Source organism: Scylla paramamosain, chromosome 10 (genome assembly GCF_035594125.1).
Source record: "Scylla paramamosain isolate STU-SP2022 chromosome 10, ASM3559412v1, whole genome shotgun sequence".
NCBI lineage: Eukaryota > Metazoa > Arthropoda > Malacostraca > Decapoda > Portunidae > Scylla > Scylla paramamosain.
The window spans coordinates 28,276,932-28,296,931 of NC_087160.1; the positions used below are offsets into that span (position 1 = coordinate 28,276,932).

General features: G+C 44.0%; 1 protein-coding gene across 1 annotated transcript in view; it reads left to right on the plus strand.

Moving 5' to 3' along the window:
- The first annotated feature begins 4,013 nt into the window (after window positions 1-4,013).
- Window positions 4,014-20,000, plus strand: part of LOC135104548 (synaptogenesis protein syg-2-like) — a 90,448-nt gene continuing 74,461 nt past the window's right edge. The window contains exons 1-3 of the mRNA XM_064012123.1: window positions 4,014-4,018; window positions 6,724-6,850; window positions 15,916-16,135. Of these exons, the coding sequence (XP_063868193.1) occupies window positions 4,014-4,018; window positions 6,724-6,850; window positions 15,916-16,135 (352 nt within the window). The remainder of the gene's footprint in view (window positions 4,019-6,723; window positions 6,851-15,915; window positions 16,136-20,000) is intronic.

The window sequence follows — 20,000 nt, forward strand, 5'->3', positions numbered from 1 at the left end:
GGCTGGCTACGTTGGCGTTTTGCTCTCTCTCTCTCTCTCTCTCTCTCTCTCTCTCTCTCTCTCTCTCTCTCTCTCTCTCTCTCTCCACGCTTGGGTCACATAATCGGAAGGATCAACTAAACTTTCCCTCAACATCCTACTCTTGTCTCCCCTCCTTTTCCTTCCTCATTTTCTCCGTTTCCTCCTTCCTCCATGTCCCGTTCCACTTTCCTCATCTTCTTTCCCCTCACTTCCATTATTTCCCTACATCCTATTCCTGCTTCTACTCCCTTTACCTCCTATCTTATCCTCCGTATCCTTCGCTCTCATCCTATACGCCCAACATGATCCATCCATGCCCCTTGTCTGTCCCTCGCTGCGTCAGTCCTCGCCCGGCCCCACCTGAATGCCGCCCGCCCGTCCTCCTCCCTCCCCTGACCGTCCTAATGCTGTTTGTGGCTGTGGCTGAATCAGAGCCAAGCAAATCGAGTTTCTGCTGAAATAGCTCTTCCTCCCCCCATCCATGTTCGCTGACTACTATCTCGTGATGGGGGACTATTTGTGTGTGGGGGGAGGTAGGTGGGTAGATGGGTGGGTGGGACTCTGGGGGTTCAGGCTAGGTTAAGTATTATGGGAAAACTTCACCTCTTCTTCACTGTACTCTGATACTACGACGACTCTTTCTGCTTCTTGTGTCTCCTTCTTCGTATTTCTGTTCTTGTTTATTCTTGTTCTAGTTCTTGTTCTTGTTCGTTTTATCGTCATCGTTTCCCTGCTCTTCTTTTTCTTCATCCTTCTAATCTCCTCCTCCTCCTCCTCCTCCTCCACCACCACTACCACCTTCACCTTCAACCCTCCCACAAAACCACGTCAATGTTGGAAAAGAAAAAAAAAGGTAAAGAAAAATACAAAAAGAAACAAAAAAATAAACTGCCTCTCTACCTTCCACCTAACCACCCACCCGCTCCCTCCAACCATCCCTTCCTCCCGTCTTCCCTCCCGCCCTCTTCCCCCCAGCGCCTTCGTGTTGCTGTAGTTTTAATGTACCTCTTAGCCGGCCCCAGTTAAGACTAAGTTTCGTAAATAGATTTGCAGATTCTTCTTAAGGTTTGAGCAAAGGTCGAGTGGGCTTTGGAGAGAAGGAGGGGCAGAAGGAGCGAATGAAAGGAAGAGAGGAAGGAGAATGGAGAGAGTCTGGAAGAAAGGAAAGGAGTTAGGAGAGAGAGAGAGAGAGAGAGAGAGAGAGAGAGAGAGAGAGAGAGAGAGAGAGAGAGAGAGAGAGAGAGAGAGAATAGGTGTCAGGGAAGAAAGACTTGGGGTTTGTGGTGCGTGAGGTCCGGTGCACGAGTGAGAGAGAAAAGAGGCAGAGATGGGATGGATAAGAGAATGGGGACAAGGAACGGTAGAATGGAAAAGGAAGGTGTAGGAGGAAGTAAAATAGCAAGGAGGAATGGAAAAAAGGTGGGTGAGGGAGATGATGATGAAGGGCGTAGGGAAGGAGAAGATGAAGGGTGTAGATGTGTGGTGAAATATGATGTATAGGAGGTTGCTGAGGATAGATGATAGGATAGGTGGAATGTGGAGTAGAGCAGAAGGGCGAGGATAGATTTGGAGGGAGGAGAGAAGAGTAGAATGAGGAGGAGGAGGAGGAGGAGGAGGAGGAGGACGGGAGACACTCATAACTAGCGCCATTCGTCATGAGTTGTGAGAACGACCTCAGAGAGAGAGAGAGAGAGAGAGAGAGAGAGAGAGAGAGAGAGAGAGAGAGAGAGAGAGAGAGAGAGAGAGAGAGAGAGAGATTTATGGACTCTATAGTAGTAGTAGTAGTAGTAGTAGTGGTGGTGGTAGTATCAGTAGTACGTAGTAACAGTAGTTGTAGTAGTGGTAGTAGTAGTAGTAGTAGTTATAGTAGTAGTAGTAGTGATGGTGGTAGTATCAATAGTAGTAGTAATCGTAGTAGTAGTAGTGGTGGTGGTGGTGGTGATGGTAGGAACAGCAGCAGCAGGTAGTAATAGTTATATAAGGATGCTGCCTCTTAAATCTTGCGAATCACCGGTTTCTCTTGATATATTGTATTGCATTACATATTCAGCAGCAACATCCTGTAATGGTAGTAATGGAAGTAACAGTAATGGTGCACGGCGGTGGCTGCATTCCGTCATCGCTGTTGCTGTTGTTTTTGTCCTTTTCGTCGCTGTCCTCACCGTCGTTTCCGTCACCATCGTCCTTGTTATGCTGCCGGAGCTACTTATACCTTACCTAACGACAGCCATACATCGTGCCGGGTCCTCGCGCGCGACATACTTCCCCTAACGACACCCGTCCGTCATGCAGGCTGGCGGGGCGCGGCGGGGAAGGACGAGGAGGAGGTCTTGCCAGCTGTGATGAGAAAAGACCACCATTGTTTGTGTGTGTGTGTGTAAAGGTAGGAGAAGCATGGGGGTGGGGGTCTGGATGCAGGAATAGGGCTTAGCGGCCGTAATTGCGTCTTAGCGGAGGAAGGGAGGTAGGGAGGGACAGAGAAGAGGCATAGGCGGAATGGAACACGGCGAAGCGGGGCAGGAAAGGGAGGATCAAGGCGTAGCGGCAGCAGGGCGGGGCAAGTTGACTCTGCGTTAGACTGGTCGAAGTGGGGTGGTGGGGGGTGGGATGCGGGGCTGAGCGGGGAAAGGTGACGGGGCAGGAACAGGCACAGGAAACGAAACGGGGCGCAGTGGGGGAGCAGCGGGGTATGTTAAAGCCGGTTAAGGTCACACAGAGGCAGGTTGTGTTAAATTAGGGCGGAATGGAGTATGGAATATAGGTCGGAGCGGGATGAGGCGAGGCGGGACGGGGCAGGGCGGGGCGGGGCGCTGGTCTGCATCGCTCACCGCAGTTCAGCTTAGCCCCAATTATCACAAAAATGGTGGCAGCGGTTCCAGATTTGCCTCAGCTCCAGGAAACAAAGCAACAGAGAAGGTCTTTGTTTTAGGAAACCAGAGGCAGGGTGGGTAATATATGTGTGTTGAGAGAGAGAGAGAGAGAGAGAGAGAGAGAGAGAGAGAGAGAGAGAGAGAGAGAGAGAGAGAGAGAGAGAGAGAGAGAGAGAGAGAGAGAGAGAGAGAGAGAAAAGGTAAGAAAGGAAGAAAGGAATGATGGAAGGAAGGAAAGAAGGAAAGTAAACAAGAAGTTAGAAATTCAATAAAGAAAGGAAAAAAGGAAGGAGGAAAGGAAGGAAAAACGAAGCAATTAAGGAAGTAAAGTAACAAAAGAAAAAAGTTAAAAGAAATTTTTTTTTAAGTAATAATGAAACAAAGAGAACTCGAGACAGTAGTAGTAGTAGTAGTAGTAGTAGTAGTAATAGTAGTAGTAGTAGTAGTAGTAAAGATAGGAGAGAGGGAAGAAAGAACACGAAACTATAATAACGCAGAAGAAAGGAGGAAGAGTAGAAGGAGAGAGGAGAGAAGGAAGAGGGAATGAGAGGAAAGGCCAAGGTTGAGGATGGAAGGACGAAGGGAGGAAGGAGGGAGGAGGGAAGAGGAGGAGTGAGGGGGAAGGGGGAGTAAAGAGGGGGTTGTAGGTCAAGGTAAGTATCTCACCAACTCCTCAAATTACCTTAAATAATTAATTAGAAGGACGTGACGTGTGTGTGTGTTTGTGTGTGTGTGTGTGTGTGTGTGTGTGTGTGTGTGTGTGTGTGTGTCCGTGAAGGCTTTGTTTTGTCTATAATTTTCTGTTTTCGTAATTTTTTCCTTTCCTCCTTCCATCTTTCTTTTTGTTCTTTCTTTCTTTCAGGTCATCCTACTTTATTCTTTCATTTAACCTTTTTCGTTTGTTTATTTGTCTTTGTATGTGGCTGTGTGTGTGTGTGTGTGTGTGTGTGTGTGTGTGTGTGTGTGTGTGTGTGTGTGTGTGTGTGTGTGTGTGTGTGTGTGTGTGTGTGTGTTGTAATGCTTTTAGTGGTGAACTCATTTATTTTTCATTTATCTAATCCTTATTGAAATCGTACATAATCAACTTTATTCGGTATCATTAAGTACGAGTATATTGACAGCATGGCGTGAGTGTATTGACCAAAGTATATGAAGTGAATTATGGAACACACACACACACACACACACACACACACACACACACACACACACACACACACACACACACACACACACACACACACACACACACACACACACAATGCAATAAAAGCCTCGTGGTGACAACAGACGCGGTGGTCATTACATCAAAACTATCATGTGTTCGATAACCTTCTATTTATCCATCAGTAGCATGAAGTTGGGACACACACACACACACACACACACACACACACACACACACACACACACACACACACACACACACACACACTGTTCATTGGTCACACAGCCCAGGTGAATATTAAGAAAGAAATTGTTTTAAACTGTTGATAGCATTATTTCAGTCCTATCTTTATCTTCCTTGTATAAATTCCTTCTATAATTCCAGACTATTTTTATCTTCTTCCTTGCCTGCTTCTCTCTCTCTCTCTCTCTCTCTCTCTCTCTCTCTCTCTCTCTCTCTCTCTCTCTCTCTCTCTCTCTCTCTCTCTAAATGTTTTTCCTTTCATCCTTCAGGACAGACAGACATCATACGTAGTTGGCTCGCATTACCAGTGATTCTTTCTCAGATATCCACCAATGACGTGCTGTCTATTCTAGCTCTTTTTAATTTGACCTCAGTCTGACATATAGATAGACAGCTCACCTCATCTGTCCTTTACTAATACAAGAGCCGGGCACACTCTTCTCCATTAGTGCTCGAAGCGATAGTACTGCGTTAAGCCCAGGTATGTACTTTAGTGTGGGGTATTTTCAGTAATGTGTGCAGCAGCTGCCAAAATTAGCCTATACCGTGCTGTTCTGGCCGGCCACTCCTGGGAGGCAATAGTAAGGGAGAGCTTATGGCGCCATCTCCTATTTCATGAAAACTGTTGTTATAAGTCTGATGTAGAGTATCATATCTCCCCCCAGATTACACTGGCAGTGGTTACGGAAGTGAGAATTTTAAACAAGGGAGTTTGCCTGAATGTGGAGGGTGAAAGAAAACCTCGTGTGTGCAACACCGGCACAACGCATGCCTGCCTTCGTGATGTGAGGAGGAGAAAGTGCCAGGGAACATAAAATCCTCATTTGCTATTCTTAAAAGCCATGACCGTCTTCCTGGCACACTTCTTTCATTAGGTTTCTGAACACTTTCATGGATTGCCTCGCCATTCATACCCTCTCACCACCACCACCACAACCACCTCCACCACCACCACCACCACCACCACCACCACCTCCACCTCCACCAGCGTCCGCACTTCTGTCTATTTTTTCTGTTGATTGCAGTTGCTTGGTGGCATGCAAACATGGCGCAACAGCAGTGCAGGATCGCGTCGTGCATGACTGCAGGTCTGATTCTATCCACAACTATGTACAAAGACGATGGTTCTTTTTACACAACGACTACTAGACATGACTGTGCTGCATCTCCCCTCCCTAACTTCACCCACTCGCCCACACCAGGGATGGATAGCAGCAGCTGTGGTGATGACCCCTTTAACTTATCCATGCTGATGTTTACTTGCGTATCCATCGGCGGCACTTGAACCAATACTCGGCTCATGAAGTTTTCAGCAGCGCTCGAGACTCCACTTGCGGCTCCGGAACAGAGAATCGAAACTTGTGATGAGGTTCAAAGAAGGCAACTTGTAAACAATTCTTCTGTGTTTGTGTGCGTGCCTCTGTGTGTGCCCGTGTGTGTTTGTGTGTGTGTGCCTGTGTGTGTGGGGGGTGGGGTCTGGTCAGAGCTAGACGGAGAGAGAGAGAGAGAGAGAGAGAGAGAGAGAGAGAGAGAGAGAGAGAGAGAGAGAGAGAGAGAGAGAGAGAGAGAGAGAGAGAGAGAGACTACCTGCCTACCTTTGTATCTACTTCTTACCTACCTGTCTTCCACACTTTCTCAGATCCCCTGCCTACCTGTCCACCAACCTATCATCAAGCCTATCTGCTTCCCTTCCCACTCCTGATTAACCCTAACGATCCCTTGTGGCACCTGATGGATGAAAATTACCTTATGTGACTCAAGACAACTATATGTGACACGAGAGGATAGAAAGACAGCAGGGAGAAAGCGACAGAGACAACTTGGTGCTACCTGACCTAAGACTTCTTGGTTCTCGTTACTACATATCTAGACTTAAACACCACAGAAGGTTTTATATCATGTTTTCTTAGGATTAAATGGCTGTTGACTTACTGTAAGGTCAAACGAGGCATAAGCGTGAGGGAGTGTTATTGACTTTCTCACTCTCTTTACGTGCCAAAACGCAAGACAAGGAAGGTAGTAAGTAAACACGAGCCGCAGGTTAAAGGGAGGAGAGGAGAAAACACTGTACTCAGCCTTGATGTAAACTAATACCTTGTGATATTGCCTTGCGTGACCTCGTCAATGTGTGTGTGTGTGTGTGTGTGTGTGTGTGTGTGTGTGTGTGTGTGTGTGTGTGTGTGTGTGTGTGTGTGTACGTAAGAGGGTGGACGTGGGTGGATGCGTGTATTTTTTTTTTACAAATGTTAAATGTGCAACCTTATTGTAGCTTTATATGCGCGCGGGCGTGTTTCTATGTAAGTATGTATATATGTATGTATATTTCTATGTATACTGAGGTGCTATGTGCTATGTGCGGAAATATACCTCATGTGCGTGTGTATGTGCGTGTGTAACCTGAGTTCTTTCCTTCTCCATCAGTGTGGGAGGTGACGGGAGTGGCTGGGCGATCTGTGGACCTGCCTTGCTACCTGCGACCAAGAACACCTGGCGACCGGCCCAAACTAGTGCTGTGGTACAAGGAAGCCCACAGCAGTCCTCTCGTCAGGTAAGCACTAGGTGAAGGGGATGGAAAAAGGACAGAGGAACAGAAAAAAATAAATAAACTAGAGGGAGGACAATAGTGAAAGAAAAAAACACACACAGAGGATGAAATTAGGAACAAAAAAAAAAAGGTTTGTTAGGCAGGGGAGGAAATGTGTGTGTGTGTGTGTGTGTGTGTGTGTGTGTGTGTGTGTGTGTGTGCTGTTAGTTAATGGGGGGAAAGAGGGGTGCGTGAGGGGAAGGTTGTGAGTTTAAACAGTTTAGTTTTGGTGTTTGGTCTAAGGGTTGTGATTTAATGTGTGTGTGTGTGTGTGTGTGTGTGTGTGTGTGTGTGTACGCTCATCTATTTTCCTACATTTCTTTTATGTGACTTCCTTTCATCTGTACTTTCATTCATCATTATCTATTTATCTATATATTTTTTTGTTGCAGTTAATCTTCATCTGTATGTTCACCGTTTTCTGACTTTTTCTTTATGTATTATTCTTAATGTCCCTGTATATCTTAACAGTCTATATGTATAACCATCTACCTATCCCTACCTATTTATCTGTCTATCCATCTTTCCATCAAATATATATTCCTACCTGTACCTTTGCTTCTTTATCTACTAATTTATCAACCTGTGTGCCAGTTTAAATACTTCTCTGTATCTTGCTGTATCTATCTATCCATCTTCTCACGTAGCTTGCATATTTGTCCCTTCATCTGTCAGTTTTCCCCTTCATCTCTCCCCTAGCGGATGTCCCATTTCTTTACATATATATTTTTTTGTATCATCAGCTGCTCTGCCTCTTACCATCTTCCTCTTTTCTTCATTCCTTTTCCCCTCCCTTCTTGGATTCATAATGTTCTGGATGTTCTCTGTATATATCTCATTTTTCTTCTTCATTTCCTCCTCGTCTTTGGTGTAATGCTGGGGAACTTGGCAAGAGGGATGGTTATGGTGATACTACAGTACTACTACTACTGCTACTACTACTACTACTACTACTACTACTACTACTACTACTACTAGCTGTTGCTACTACTACTATTACTACTACTGTTGTTGCTGCTGCTGCTGCTGCTGCTGCTGGTGCCACTTCTCTTCCTCCTCCTCCTCACCTCCTCAGAATTACATAACAGCTTGTTATATTAACGCGCGTAGCCTAAGAAAAAAAATTGAAGACTTGGAAGCCCTTGCAGCGATGAACTGTTATCATATAATTGGTATTACAGAGTCGTGGTTAGATACATCAAACAGACTTTGTTGCAGAGTTTAACTTTGCTAGTTACACAATATTCGGCTGTGAAAGAGTAAACAGAGCGGATGGAGGAGTAATCTTGTATGTTCACAGCGTCCTTCAGCCAGTTTCCTTAAAAAAGAAAGTATCAAGAATGTGGACGCAGTTTTTGTTGAAATTAAGAATCAGTCTAGTAAAGTAATAGTTGGATTAACTTATCGACCGCCGGGACAGTCAACTGTAATAGACCAAGAAATATCAAAATTAATCTTTGAGACAAGCTGTCGTTGAGGCAGTTATTATGGGTGACTTTAACCTGCCGGTGATGAGATGGGGAGAGCAGTTAAACTCTCATACAGGGCGTGACCTGTACACAAATTTGCTAGACAGTGACTTGCAACATTGTGTTTACGAACCGGCCAGAGGAAATAATATTATCGAGCTTGTCTTTTCGACGACAGATGATCAAGTCAGCGGAGTGAATGTCAACACAGTTTTCAGTTCTAGTATTGTCACTTACATCAAGATGAAAAATGGTAAAGTAAAAACTAGCAAGGAGAAAGTACCAGATCATAATAGAACGAATATTAGTAGACTTAGATAAGTTTTAAATAATGCTGACTGGAGTAAAATTTTATCTGAGGCAAATATTAATAAGCCATGGGAAGTGTTCACCACAATATTAAATAGTGCCATAAACGTATGCGTACCGTATCGTAACAGACGATCAGAAATAAATTATAAGCCATAGTGGTGGAATAATGAAATTAAAAATAGTTTCTCCTTTAAAAAACGAGCATACAATAAATATACATCAACCCGCGATGAAGCTGACAAATTAGAGGTCGACAGAATACGCCGTGGAGCCAAGAAACTAATTAAACGTACTAAGATAAACCTTCAAGAGTAAATCTAATCCTAAAGAACTTTTTTAATTACGTAAATAATAAAAAGACCTTAGCTTGTAGTATCGGTCTACTTGCAAATGAACACGGAAGTCACATAAATAACGAAAAAGAGATGGCTGTAATCTTAAATAACTTCTTCGTATCCGTATTTATCAACGAAGACTTTTCATCAGTGCAGCCGTCGGAGATAAGAAGTGAGAGTTTTTTAGATGGTCTAGTCATTGTAGAAAGCGATGTTTTCCATGATATTGATAAAATTAAAGTAAACAAATATCATATGCCTGACAAAATCTCCCCTAGAATTTTAAAGGAGTCAAACATCAAATTAGTGTGTGTTTTATTTAACAAATCTTCATTAGTTGGCAAGGCTCCTTCGGACTGGAAACAAGCTAACGTTGTATGTAAATTAATGTAATCAATAATTCGAGACAGTATGGTCAAGTTCTTCCAAGATAATAATGTAATTAATTATTCACAACATGGCTTTCGTAATAAACTTTCTTCTTTGACAAACTTACTTGACTTTTTTCATGATGCTTTCGATGCCTACGATGAAGGCAGACTTATAAATATTATTTATTTAGATTTTCAAAAAGCCTTTAATAAATTTCCCGGCAAATGGTTGCTTGACAAGCTAATGGCACGTGGTATTTCTGCGACGTTCACAAATGGCTCGAGGAGAGGTTTTCTGAGCGTAAGCAGAAAATGGTTCTAAACGGCATATCATCTACTTGGCTTAATGTAAAAAGCGGCGTGCCACAGGGATCGGTTCTTTGTTCTGTTCTGTTCTTAATTTATGTTAATGACATCGATAATAGGCTCACTTGCAAAATTTCCAAATTTGTCGATGATATCAAAAAATTGCCAGTAAAGTAACTACAACACTTGAAAGAGAAATCGTGCAGTCAAATCTAGATAATATTTAGCCTGTTGGGCTGACGAATGGAAAATAGAATTTAACGTCAATAAATGTAAAGTATTACACATCGGAAGCCACAACAACCATGTTCAGTTTTCAATGAATGGCCGGCAGCTTTCTCCAGTGAGCAGAGAAAAGTACCTCGGAATCACAATATCAAGTGATTTAAAGCCTAGTCAGCGTTGCTCAGGGGTTGTTAAAATCGCTAATAAATTGGTTGGCTTTATCGGACGAATGTTTGATAATAAGTCAGAAAAAGTAATATTAAAATTTTATAATTCTCTTGTTCGATCCCATCTCGAGTACTGGTTACAGTTTTGGTTCCCTTTCTATAGAAAAGGCATTGATAAGTTAGAAAGGGTTCAACGTAAAGTAACTATGATATCTAGGGTGAGGAATATAACCTATGACGGAAAGCTTCAAGAACTTAATTTATTCAGCCAATCGAAACGGAGGATGCGAAGTGATGTAATGGAAGTGTTTGTAATATCCAAGGGATGTGATAACATTAATGCAGAAGATTACTTTATAGTCGATCGATCAAACATAACAAGAAAACGTAATTCAAAGATAATTGGTAAAAGATTCTCATCGAATGAGGCCAAACACTTCCTTTTCAACCGGGTCGCCAGTGTCTGGAATTTTCTGCCGTCCAGTGTCGTTGATAGTGCAACAGCTACCACTTTTTAAAAACAGGTTAGACAAGCACTTAGTCTCCAGCGAACATCTACGTTATTATACATTGTCGTAGTAAAATCCGTTGGAGCTCCTCCCCGCCCTGGTAGTGTTAATAGCTGTAGTGGTAGTTATCATCTCGTTCCTGTCGAAAATTATTGCAGTTTTCCCATGCTGCAAGGTTTTCTTCCTTTCCTGCCAGCTTCGGCTGGAGAGAGTGGTGGGTGGGGAGGAGCCTTCGGCTTTGCTATCCTGCATCTTTCATTGTAGATTAGGTAGTGTAGCGCAGACAGTCTCGTAAGGGCCAGCAAATATGCTGCTGTTTGTTCTTCCTTTGTGTTCATGTGTGTTCCTCCTCCTCCTCCTCCTCCTCCTCCTCCTCCTCCTCCTCCTCCTCCTCCTCCTCTTCCTCCTCCTCCTCCTCCTCTCCTCGCCGTCCTTCTCCCGTCTCTCCTCCGTGTAACGTGCTGGTGCGTCTGGGAGCAGTGTCTGCCACACATCACTTTAACGGAGCGAGTCTGGGAGCAGTGGTGGTGGTGGTAGTAGTGGTGGCGGTGGTGGTGGTAATGATTGTGGTGAAGCTGATGATAATAAAGAATACTTAGCGATCTAGATGATGACTATCTATTTTCCCTGTTTGTCCACCTGTCTGTCTATCTGTCTGTGTTGTTAGCTGGCAATCTATCTGTCTTTCTTGCTGTCTGATTGACTGAGTGTAGTGGGTTGAGCGTTTATATAAGTGGCTTACCGGCTAGCTGGTTGGCCGACTGGCTGTTTTGCTGTCTTTTTGAACTATTAGTTAAATAGCCAGACTTTTTATTCACTGGCTGTGTGGCTGAATGGCTGACTGACTGACTAACTGACTAACTGACTGGTTGTCTGGCACACTGGCTGGCCGACTGATTGACTGGCTGGCTGTAGGCTGACTGACTGGCTTTCAGAGTGGGTTTTAGACTGGCTGGCAACTGACATACTGGCTGTTTGGCAGACTGGCTGGCTGTCTTACTTGCTGGCTGACATTCTGGTTGGCTGGCTGACTGTCTGCTTGGCTTTCAGACTTGGTGGTAGACTGGTTGGTAGACTGGCTGTCTGTTTGTCAGGCTGGCTGGCTGTCTATTTGTCTAGCTGGCTAGCTGGTTTGCTGGCTGGTCTTTCTGTCTGTCTGTCTGTCTGTCTGTCTGTCTGTCTGTCTATTTGTCTTTTTGATTGGCTGGTTGTCTGGTTGGTTGTCTGATTGGCTAGCTGGACTGTCTGGTTGTCTGGCTGGCTGGCTGGACAGATGGATGCATTTGATTGGCTCGCTGACCTATTGAATAAATATTAAATGTGTTGACAGAAAGATTACGTAGATGATCTTGTAACCGACCGGATGGATGACTGACGGACTAATTTACTGACTGCTCACATGCCTACCTGCCTACCTGCCTTCCCGCCGACCTCACTGACCTACTGCTCTTCTTCTCCCTTGCTTGCCGCCCTTCTGACTTGCTTGACTGACTGCCTACCTACGTTTTTTACCTTCATGCCTTTTTATGCCACACATATTTACCTACCTGAGTGGCTGGTTATATAACACTTTTGAATTCTTTTGTGTATAAGTGACTGGCTAATCGTGTACCTTCCTGTCTTCATCGCTGTTTCGTCACCCATCTACCAACCTGTCTACATTCTCACCTATCCTAACGAGTAACTGGCCGCCACCGTAACCCTTTAATGATCTGGTTACCTTTATGCCGGCCTTGCATACAAATACCAGGACCACAGCACCCAAACAAGCCCTAAACAGCCATCAGCAGGTGTCATTATGAGCAGACAAATTGCTTCCCTCCCACAAGCCCCGTGATCTTCCCCAATCCCCTAAAAACTGCAATTACTAAGAACTTTATAAGCCCCTCCATTAGTCCCATTGGCGTGGCATTACCGGGGCCTGATTACCTGTGAATGGGAACAGGTGCGCTTATGGGTAATGGTGGTGGTGGGTGGTGGGTGGTGGTTGTCATTGTCATATGAGGTAATAGGTTATGTGTGTGGCGTGTGCATGTGTGTGTGTGTGTGTGTGTGTTTAAGAGGGGTAATAATGGTGATGGTAGTAGAAGTAGTAGTAGCAGTAGTAGTAGTAGCAGTAGTAGTAGTAGTGGTAGCAGTAGTAGTAGTAGTGGTAGCAACAGCTGAAGCAGCTGAAGGAGGAGCAGCAGCAACAGCAGCAGAAGCATCAGCAGCAGCAGCAGCAGCAGCAGCAGCAGCAGTAGTAGTAGTAGTAGTAGTAGTAGTAGTAGTACTAGTAGTGGTAGTAGTAGTAGTTGTAGTAGTAGTAGTAGTAAAAGTAATAATAGAAGCAACAGCAGCAGTAGCAGCAAACGCAGTAGTAGTAGTAGTAGTAGTAATAGTAGTAGTAGTAGTAGTAGTAGTAGTAGTAGTAAGTAGTAGTAGTAGTAGTAATAGTAGTAGTAATGTAGTAGTAAAAGTATTAGTAGTAACAGTGGTGGTGGTGGTGGTGGTGGTGGTGTTGGGGTCATAGCTTCTTCATCACCATCAACACCATTACCATAATCACAGTCATCACCACTTTTATCATCACCATTACCGTCCCTCATCATCCGCGCCATCGCTATCACAAATACCAGCGTAACCATGATCACCACCACCACCACCACCACCACCACCACCACCACCACCACCACCACCGCCGCCGCCGCCGCCTCTAATACGCTAATGCCGCACCAATATAATCTTGCCCATGAAAACATTCCTGGTGCAGTATTGTGTTTCGTCAAATCTTCGGTTTCAGATATTTCCATTAAATTTATCACCCTTCCAACCCCATCTTTTTTTTACCTCGTTAGAGAGAGAGAGAGAGAGAGAGAGAGAGAGAGAGAGAGAGAGAGAGAGAGAGAGAGAGAGAGAGAGAGAGACAGAGAGAGAGGAGAGAGAGAGAGAGAGAGAGGGGGGATGGGGGAAAAGAGAGGGAGACTACATTACTGTCTCTTACCTTCGTTATATCCTAACCTTTCTTTTCCTCCCTCTCTCTCTTCTCTCTGCTCTCTCTCTCTCTCTCTCTCTCTCTCTCTCTCTCTCCTCTCTCTCTCTCTCTCTCTCTCTCTCTCTCTCTCTCTCTCTCTCTCTCTCTCCCTCTCCTCTCTCTCTCTCTCTCTCTCTCTCTCTCTCTTCTCTCTCTCTCTCTCTCTCTCTCTCTCAAAAAAAAGTGACCTCATTAGCATGGGTGCCTAACTTGTCTGACACATCTGTTTAAAACCTACGGACTCTGCTTTTCATGTTTCATTAGCACGGCTCACTTTCTCACCTTTGTTCCTCTAACTCTGTTCCTTTCTCTCTCCCTTTTTTTCCCTTCTCCCTCCTTACCTCCATCCGGGTTTCATATATTCTCTCTCGTTATCCTTGTGTGTGTGTGTGAGTCTGTGTATAATTTTTTTTCTTCTCCTCCTCCATCTCTTCATCCTCTTCTTCTTTCATCATCTTTTTCTTCCTTTTCCTTCCCTGCTTCTCCTCTTTCTTCCTTTCATCCTCTTAATTTTTTCTTCTTTCTCTTCCTTCTCGTTCCCCTCCTTCTCCTCCTCTTCCTCCTCCTCCTCCTCATCATCATCATCATCATCTTTCCCCTTCTCAACCTCCTCCTCCTCCTCCTCCTAATTCCTAACCCGTCTTTAATTAATATCTGTCTTCAAGTGAGACCTTACTGACTTCGTTTCTGTCTTCATCAACCCGGAGACAGACAGACAGACAGACAGTATAAAGGAAGGTAGAGCAGTACACAGAGAGACAGACAGATACATTTTTAGCTATCTGAACGGTAAAAATAAGAGGCATGCCTGGTTATTTATAGAAGTGAAGAGATACGTGGAATGATAGATAGATGGATAGATAGATAGATGTATGGATGGATGGATTAGTGGACTGACTGGCAAATTGGTTTATTGATTGATTGATTGATTGAATGGTATAAAGACAGATGGATAAGTAGACAGAATGACTGACAGATAGACAGATAGATAGATAGAGAGATAAATAGATAGATAGATAGTTAAACAGATAGAAACAGACAGACAGACAAACAGACAGATAGACTGATAGACAGATAGTTAAATAGATTGAGAGATAGATAGATTGAGAGATAGATAGAATGAGAGAGAGAGAGGAGAGAGAGAGAGAGAGAGAGAGAGAGAGAGAGAGAGAGAGAGAGAGAGAGAGAGAGAGAGAGAGAGAGAGAGAGAGAGAGAGAGAGAAGAGAGAGAGAGAGAGAGAGAGAGAGAGAGAGAGAGAGAGAGAGAGAGAGAGAGAGAGAGAGAGAGAGAGAGAGAGACTAATTGATTGATATCTTTTTATTTGGGGCATAGAGCACAACATACACACCTAACATAACATAAATGTAATAATCTGGCTATGTCCAGTAAGCCAAGACTGCCTGTGAACCTGAATACTACAAGAAAAACGTAGCGAGAGGCATATTTTCAGCCTATATATTAAAAAAATTCAAACTCTTACTAGAAAATGTTACAGAATGAAGGTTTCTACTAATGTACCTCCTTATATTTGTCTAGTAAACTATTTTATACCTCAAATTTAACGGAGTTTATACCAATGTTGGAAGCTTAGTCTTCAGACAAATTATTCCAAATCCTACTGTAGATCCTCTAACTGTTACGCTTTGGTGAGCATGGTGTGTGCGGCACAGTGGGGTGCATGAGGTGTGGGTCCTGCGGGTGTTGGTGTGGGGTATTGCTGTGAAACCTGAGTCCACGTGAAAGGAGTGTAATAATCTGTGTACAAATTTGATTGTTTGCAAATTAATTATACCATGAAATTTTTAAATCCTTGGGTCTCTAAATATACACAATGAGTGCAGTTTAGATCTATTTTTGAAAAAACATGATGCGGAATAACTTTCTCTGTGTAATAAAAAGTTTGTCAACGAGTGTAGTGAGAGCGCCTCCTCATATTGCATTAGGGTATAAGTCTGAAAGACATGTCGATATATCAAATAGTAATAAATTAAGCATAGGCAATCTGCATTTAAGTGGTTTCTCAATCTGTATACAACTGTTAAAAGTGCTGCCTTAGACTTCAGCATAGATTTGATTTATTATCTATAATTACCTCTAAAAACTTGAGTTGAGATGTTTCTATTAATGGAATATTATTTATATGAAGAGAGAGAGAGAGAGAGAGAGAGAGAGAGAGAGAGAGGAGAGAGAGAGAGAGAGAGAGAGAGGAGAGAGAGAGAGAGAGAGAGAGAGAGAGAGAGAGAACGAGAGAAACCAGATAGATGGTTAGGTATGCAGAAAAAAAAAACATCCTCACACTCTTATCTCCGTCTCTCCTGCAGCCACGACACCCGAGATGGCCTTCCACCTGGAGACTCCGCCCTGGACCTGAGCGTGGGCTTGGGGCGCGGGCGAGGCGAGGGGGCGCTGCGGGTTGGGCGAGGCAGTGCTACCCCTCACCTACCTACAACGTGACGCCTCAGCACGCGGGACTGTATGAGTGTCGTGTGGACTTCTACACCTCCCCTGCCCACACCAACTACGTGAATCTGACAGTTGTGGGTGAGTAACACTGGGGTGAAGTGTGCAGTGTGTGTTGTTACCGGTAGGGCGATGCGAGGGGAAAGCGGTAGAGGAAACGGTTAAAGCTGAATGTAAGTAGTTGTATTGGGGCTCGCATTCTGGCAACACAGTGACCTGGATTTGATTGTTGCAGGTGAGTGCCGCCAAGGGAACATGTAGCCGTGAGTTACCAGGGCAGGGGATGTGTGGTGAAAGGCACGAGGAAAAGGAAACTTGAATATTGAAAATTTTTACATTGTTACGCGTGTTTTACTTTAGCACTGAACTCAACTGACTTTTGTAGGTGAGAGCCACTAGAGAATATGTGCAACGTGTATTCCTACCTTTCAGAAGTGCGAAGAAGAGTACAGATAGAATGAAGAACTGTATAAAGAGTTGCAATAGATACGTATTCTAGCTTCGTAGGGATAGGATGTGGACTTAAGAGTTAGAAAAGAGGGGAATATGTATACGATTGTGCCCTGGATAAAGGAATGTTAGATAAGTACCGAGTGGAGACAGGATGAGGAACAGCATAAGGGAAGGGGATGTGTGGAAGGGGAACCGATATAGATAAAAATACGTGAAGGGGAAGGGAAAGGCATATTCTGTGAGAGATTTATGTGTGGATACTTGGGAGATAAGGGAAAAGGAGGAAAGAAAGAGGGCTGTAATGTCAGAGAGAGAGAGAGAGAGAGAGAGAGAGAGAGAGAGAGAGAGAGAGGAGAGAGAGAGAGAGAGAGAGAGAGTGTGTGTGTGTGTGTGTGTGTGTGTGTGTGTGTGTGTGTGTGTGTGTGTGTAGGCAGTATCTTTAGAAGTTATAATCGGGGAGTATTTAATGATGAAGACAATTATCAAGGTCACGAAGGGAAGGGTGAAAGTTTGTGAAGTGTTGGTGAAGGGAAGGAAGAAAGAGGAGGGAAGCGAGGAAGAGTAGAGATAACAGACATTGATGAGAGTTGAAGAAGAAGAAGAAGATAATGAGAGGAGGGAGATAATAAGGGTAGGAAAAATAATAAGAAGAGAAAGATAATGAAAGGAGGAGGTGATGATGAGAAAGAGGGAGATGACAGCAAAGAATAAATAATAAAAAAGCACACAATTATAAAGAAAAGCATCAAGAGACACCTTTGCTCGACACTTCAAAGGCACGTCAAAAAAAAAAAAAAGATGAAAAGAAAAAATAATAATGAAAAGTTACTAGAAAATGTATATTGAAAAATTGTGTGAAAAAAGAAACACTCACCTGTTTACACTTTGCTTACACCTGCCCTCATTAGTGTGTTTCCTACGGCCCCTTTGCCTTCGTCAGGGGTGCACCACAGCAGTGTTCAGGGAGGAGGAGGAGGAGAGGGTGGTGGTGGTGGTGGTGGTGATGGTGGTGGTGGGAGGAAGAAGGGAAGTGTGGGTGGGGAAGAACCCTTGCCTTTACCTGCCTACGTCCGTTACTTTAGGCCAGGTATTGCAGCTCACCACAGACATACACATCCTCGTAAGGACCAACAGTGCGTCTGCTGTTGTTTGCTCTTCTCTGGTTTTCTTTTGTGCTTGTGATTTGGAGGATGAGGATTAGGAGAGCGGGGAAGAGGAGGAGGAAGAGGAGGAGGGTGGGAGAGAAGAAGGAGGAGGAGGAGGAGGAGGAGGTGGGGGAGGAGGAGGAGGAGGAGGAAAAAAAAATAGAAGAAGAAAGGAAAGAAGAAAAAGAAGAAGAAGAGGAGGAGGAGGAGGAGGAGGAGGAGGAGGGCAGTGGGGTGATGTACCGTAGACGTTCAACAGGAATTAATGGGGATTTATAACAGCATGCTTTAATTTGCTGGTGGAAGGCCTCGACCAGCGTGATATTAAAACTAACTCCACAAAACTTTACCATTTTAAAAGTTGTATTGCTGCTGCTGCTGCTGCTGCTGCTGCTGCTGCTGCTGCTTCTGCTGCTTCTGCTGCTGCTGCCTCGCTCTTCATTCCTTTAATTAATTTTGTTTCTGTGCGGTTCAAATGACGCCCCTGCAATGCAATCAGACTCGCTGGGGTCATGGTGAAGTGGTGGTGGTGGTGGTGGTGGTGGTGGTGGTAGTAGGGGAGGAAGGAAGGAAGGAAGGAAGGAAGGAAGGCGTGGAGGGATTTCTCATTTCTCAGAGTCTCCTCATCGTTCGAGACTCACGTTCAGGGAGGAGGAGGAGGAGCAGGAGGAGGAGAGGAGGAGGAAGAAGAGGAATACATCTAGTTGATTATTTCCTTCTTCCCGGGAGGAGGAGGAGGAGGAGGAGGAGGAGGAGGAGGAGGGGGAGGAGGGGGGAGGAGGAGGAAGCCGCGTGAGACCGAAGCCAAATTAGTGAGCGTGCTTTGTCTTGACACTCCCCCCATTTTATCTTCTCCCGTAATGAAGTTTGTGGGCAAGACAGCGCGGGACATGCATGGACCAAGCAGGGCGGGGGCGTGTTGAGGGCACGGCGGGGGTCTGGATTAGTGAGAGAGCGGTGACATAAGAGGAGGAGAGGGGAAGGAAGTGAGTGTCCCGTGGGAGTGTAGTGGATACTGTAGGAAGAAGGAAGGAAGAAGAATGCTGAGTGGGTGAAAAGGGAGACTAAGAGAAAATTGAATGAAGGGATGGAGGAGTAGAGAGGAAGAGAGGAGAGAAAGAGTCAGAGTGAAGGAAGAAAAGGTAGCTGATGGGTTGGAAAAGGAGAGAGATAGAGAGAGAGAGAGAGAGAGAGAGAGATGAGAGAGAGAGAGAGAGAGAGAGGAGAGAGAGAGAGAGAGAGATGAGAGAGAGAGAGATGAGAGAGAGAGAGAGAGAGAGAGAGAGAGAATGAGGAAATAAGCTGAAAGACGAACAGGAGAGCTGAGGGAACGGAAAAGGAGAGGAAGAAAGAGAAGAAAAGAAAAAGGGGAAGAGGAAGAGAAGGGCGTAACGCGGAAGAAGACGGTGAAAGGAAAAAGAAAGAAAGGAAGAGAGCAGAGAAAGGTAGATAGAGAGGAAAAAGGAGGGAGAAAGGAAGGAGAGGCATTGTGGGAGGAGTGGGGGTTTGTACAGAAAAGGAAAGGTGCAGTGTAAGGTTCTTACGTTAATACTCTTTTCTCTCTTCTTTTTGCTTCTCTTTACAGCTTCTTTACATTCTTTTTCGTCCCTCCTCCTCCTCCTCCTCCTCCTCCCTCCTCCTCCTCTTTATCTTCTATTATTTTCTCTCCTTCTACACTCTTCTGCAAATCTTCTTTTTCTCTCTGTTTTTTGTCAAGGGATCACGAAAAAAAGAGAAAATATTATTAAACCGCTTATATATATATATATATATATATATATATATATATATATATATATATATATATATATATATATATATATATATATATATATATATATATATATATATATATATATATATATAGAGATGATAGTAGTTTTTCTCTTACTTTTCCTACAGAGTAATCAGATCACAAATAAAGAATGTCGGAAGTGTAACACAGAATGGTTTCTGAGGATTTATATACTCATTTGCCAGAGCGGCGCGCCGTGACTGCCTCTGTCAGGCCAGGAAGGACGCCTGTGATTGGATAGCACGTTAAGCCAGCCTGTGTCCCGCTTAGGCCTCTCCTCTACATGCTTTACCTCTGCTTTCGGTAATTCACTAATTTCGTATTACACACTTGATCTTTTCACCGGTCAAAAGCGAAATGATGATGGAGCTCGAATAAGTTTAAAGCAATTCAGTGACTAAAAATACACGAGATATACAAGTTGAATAAAAAGCAAAGTTTATAGATTTTTATTCCACATTTTATTTTATGTATTTTTTCCATGAAATTGACAAGTTTCTGTAATTAAAAACTGCAGCATGTAGAAAAATTCTCCTAAACACGACAGCATACT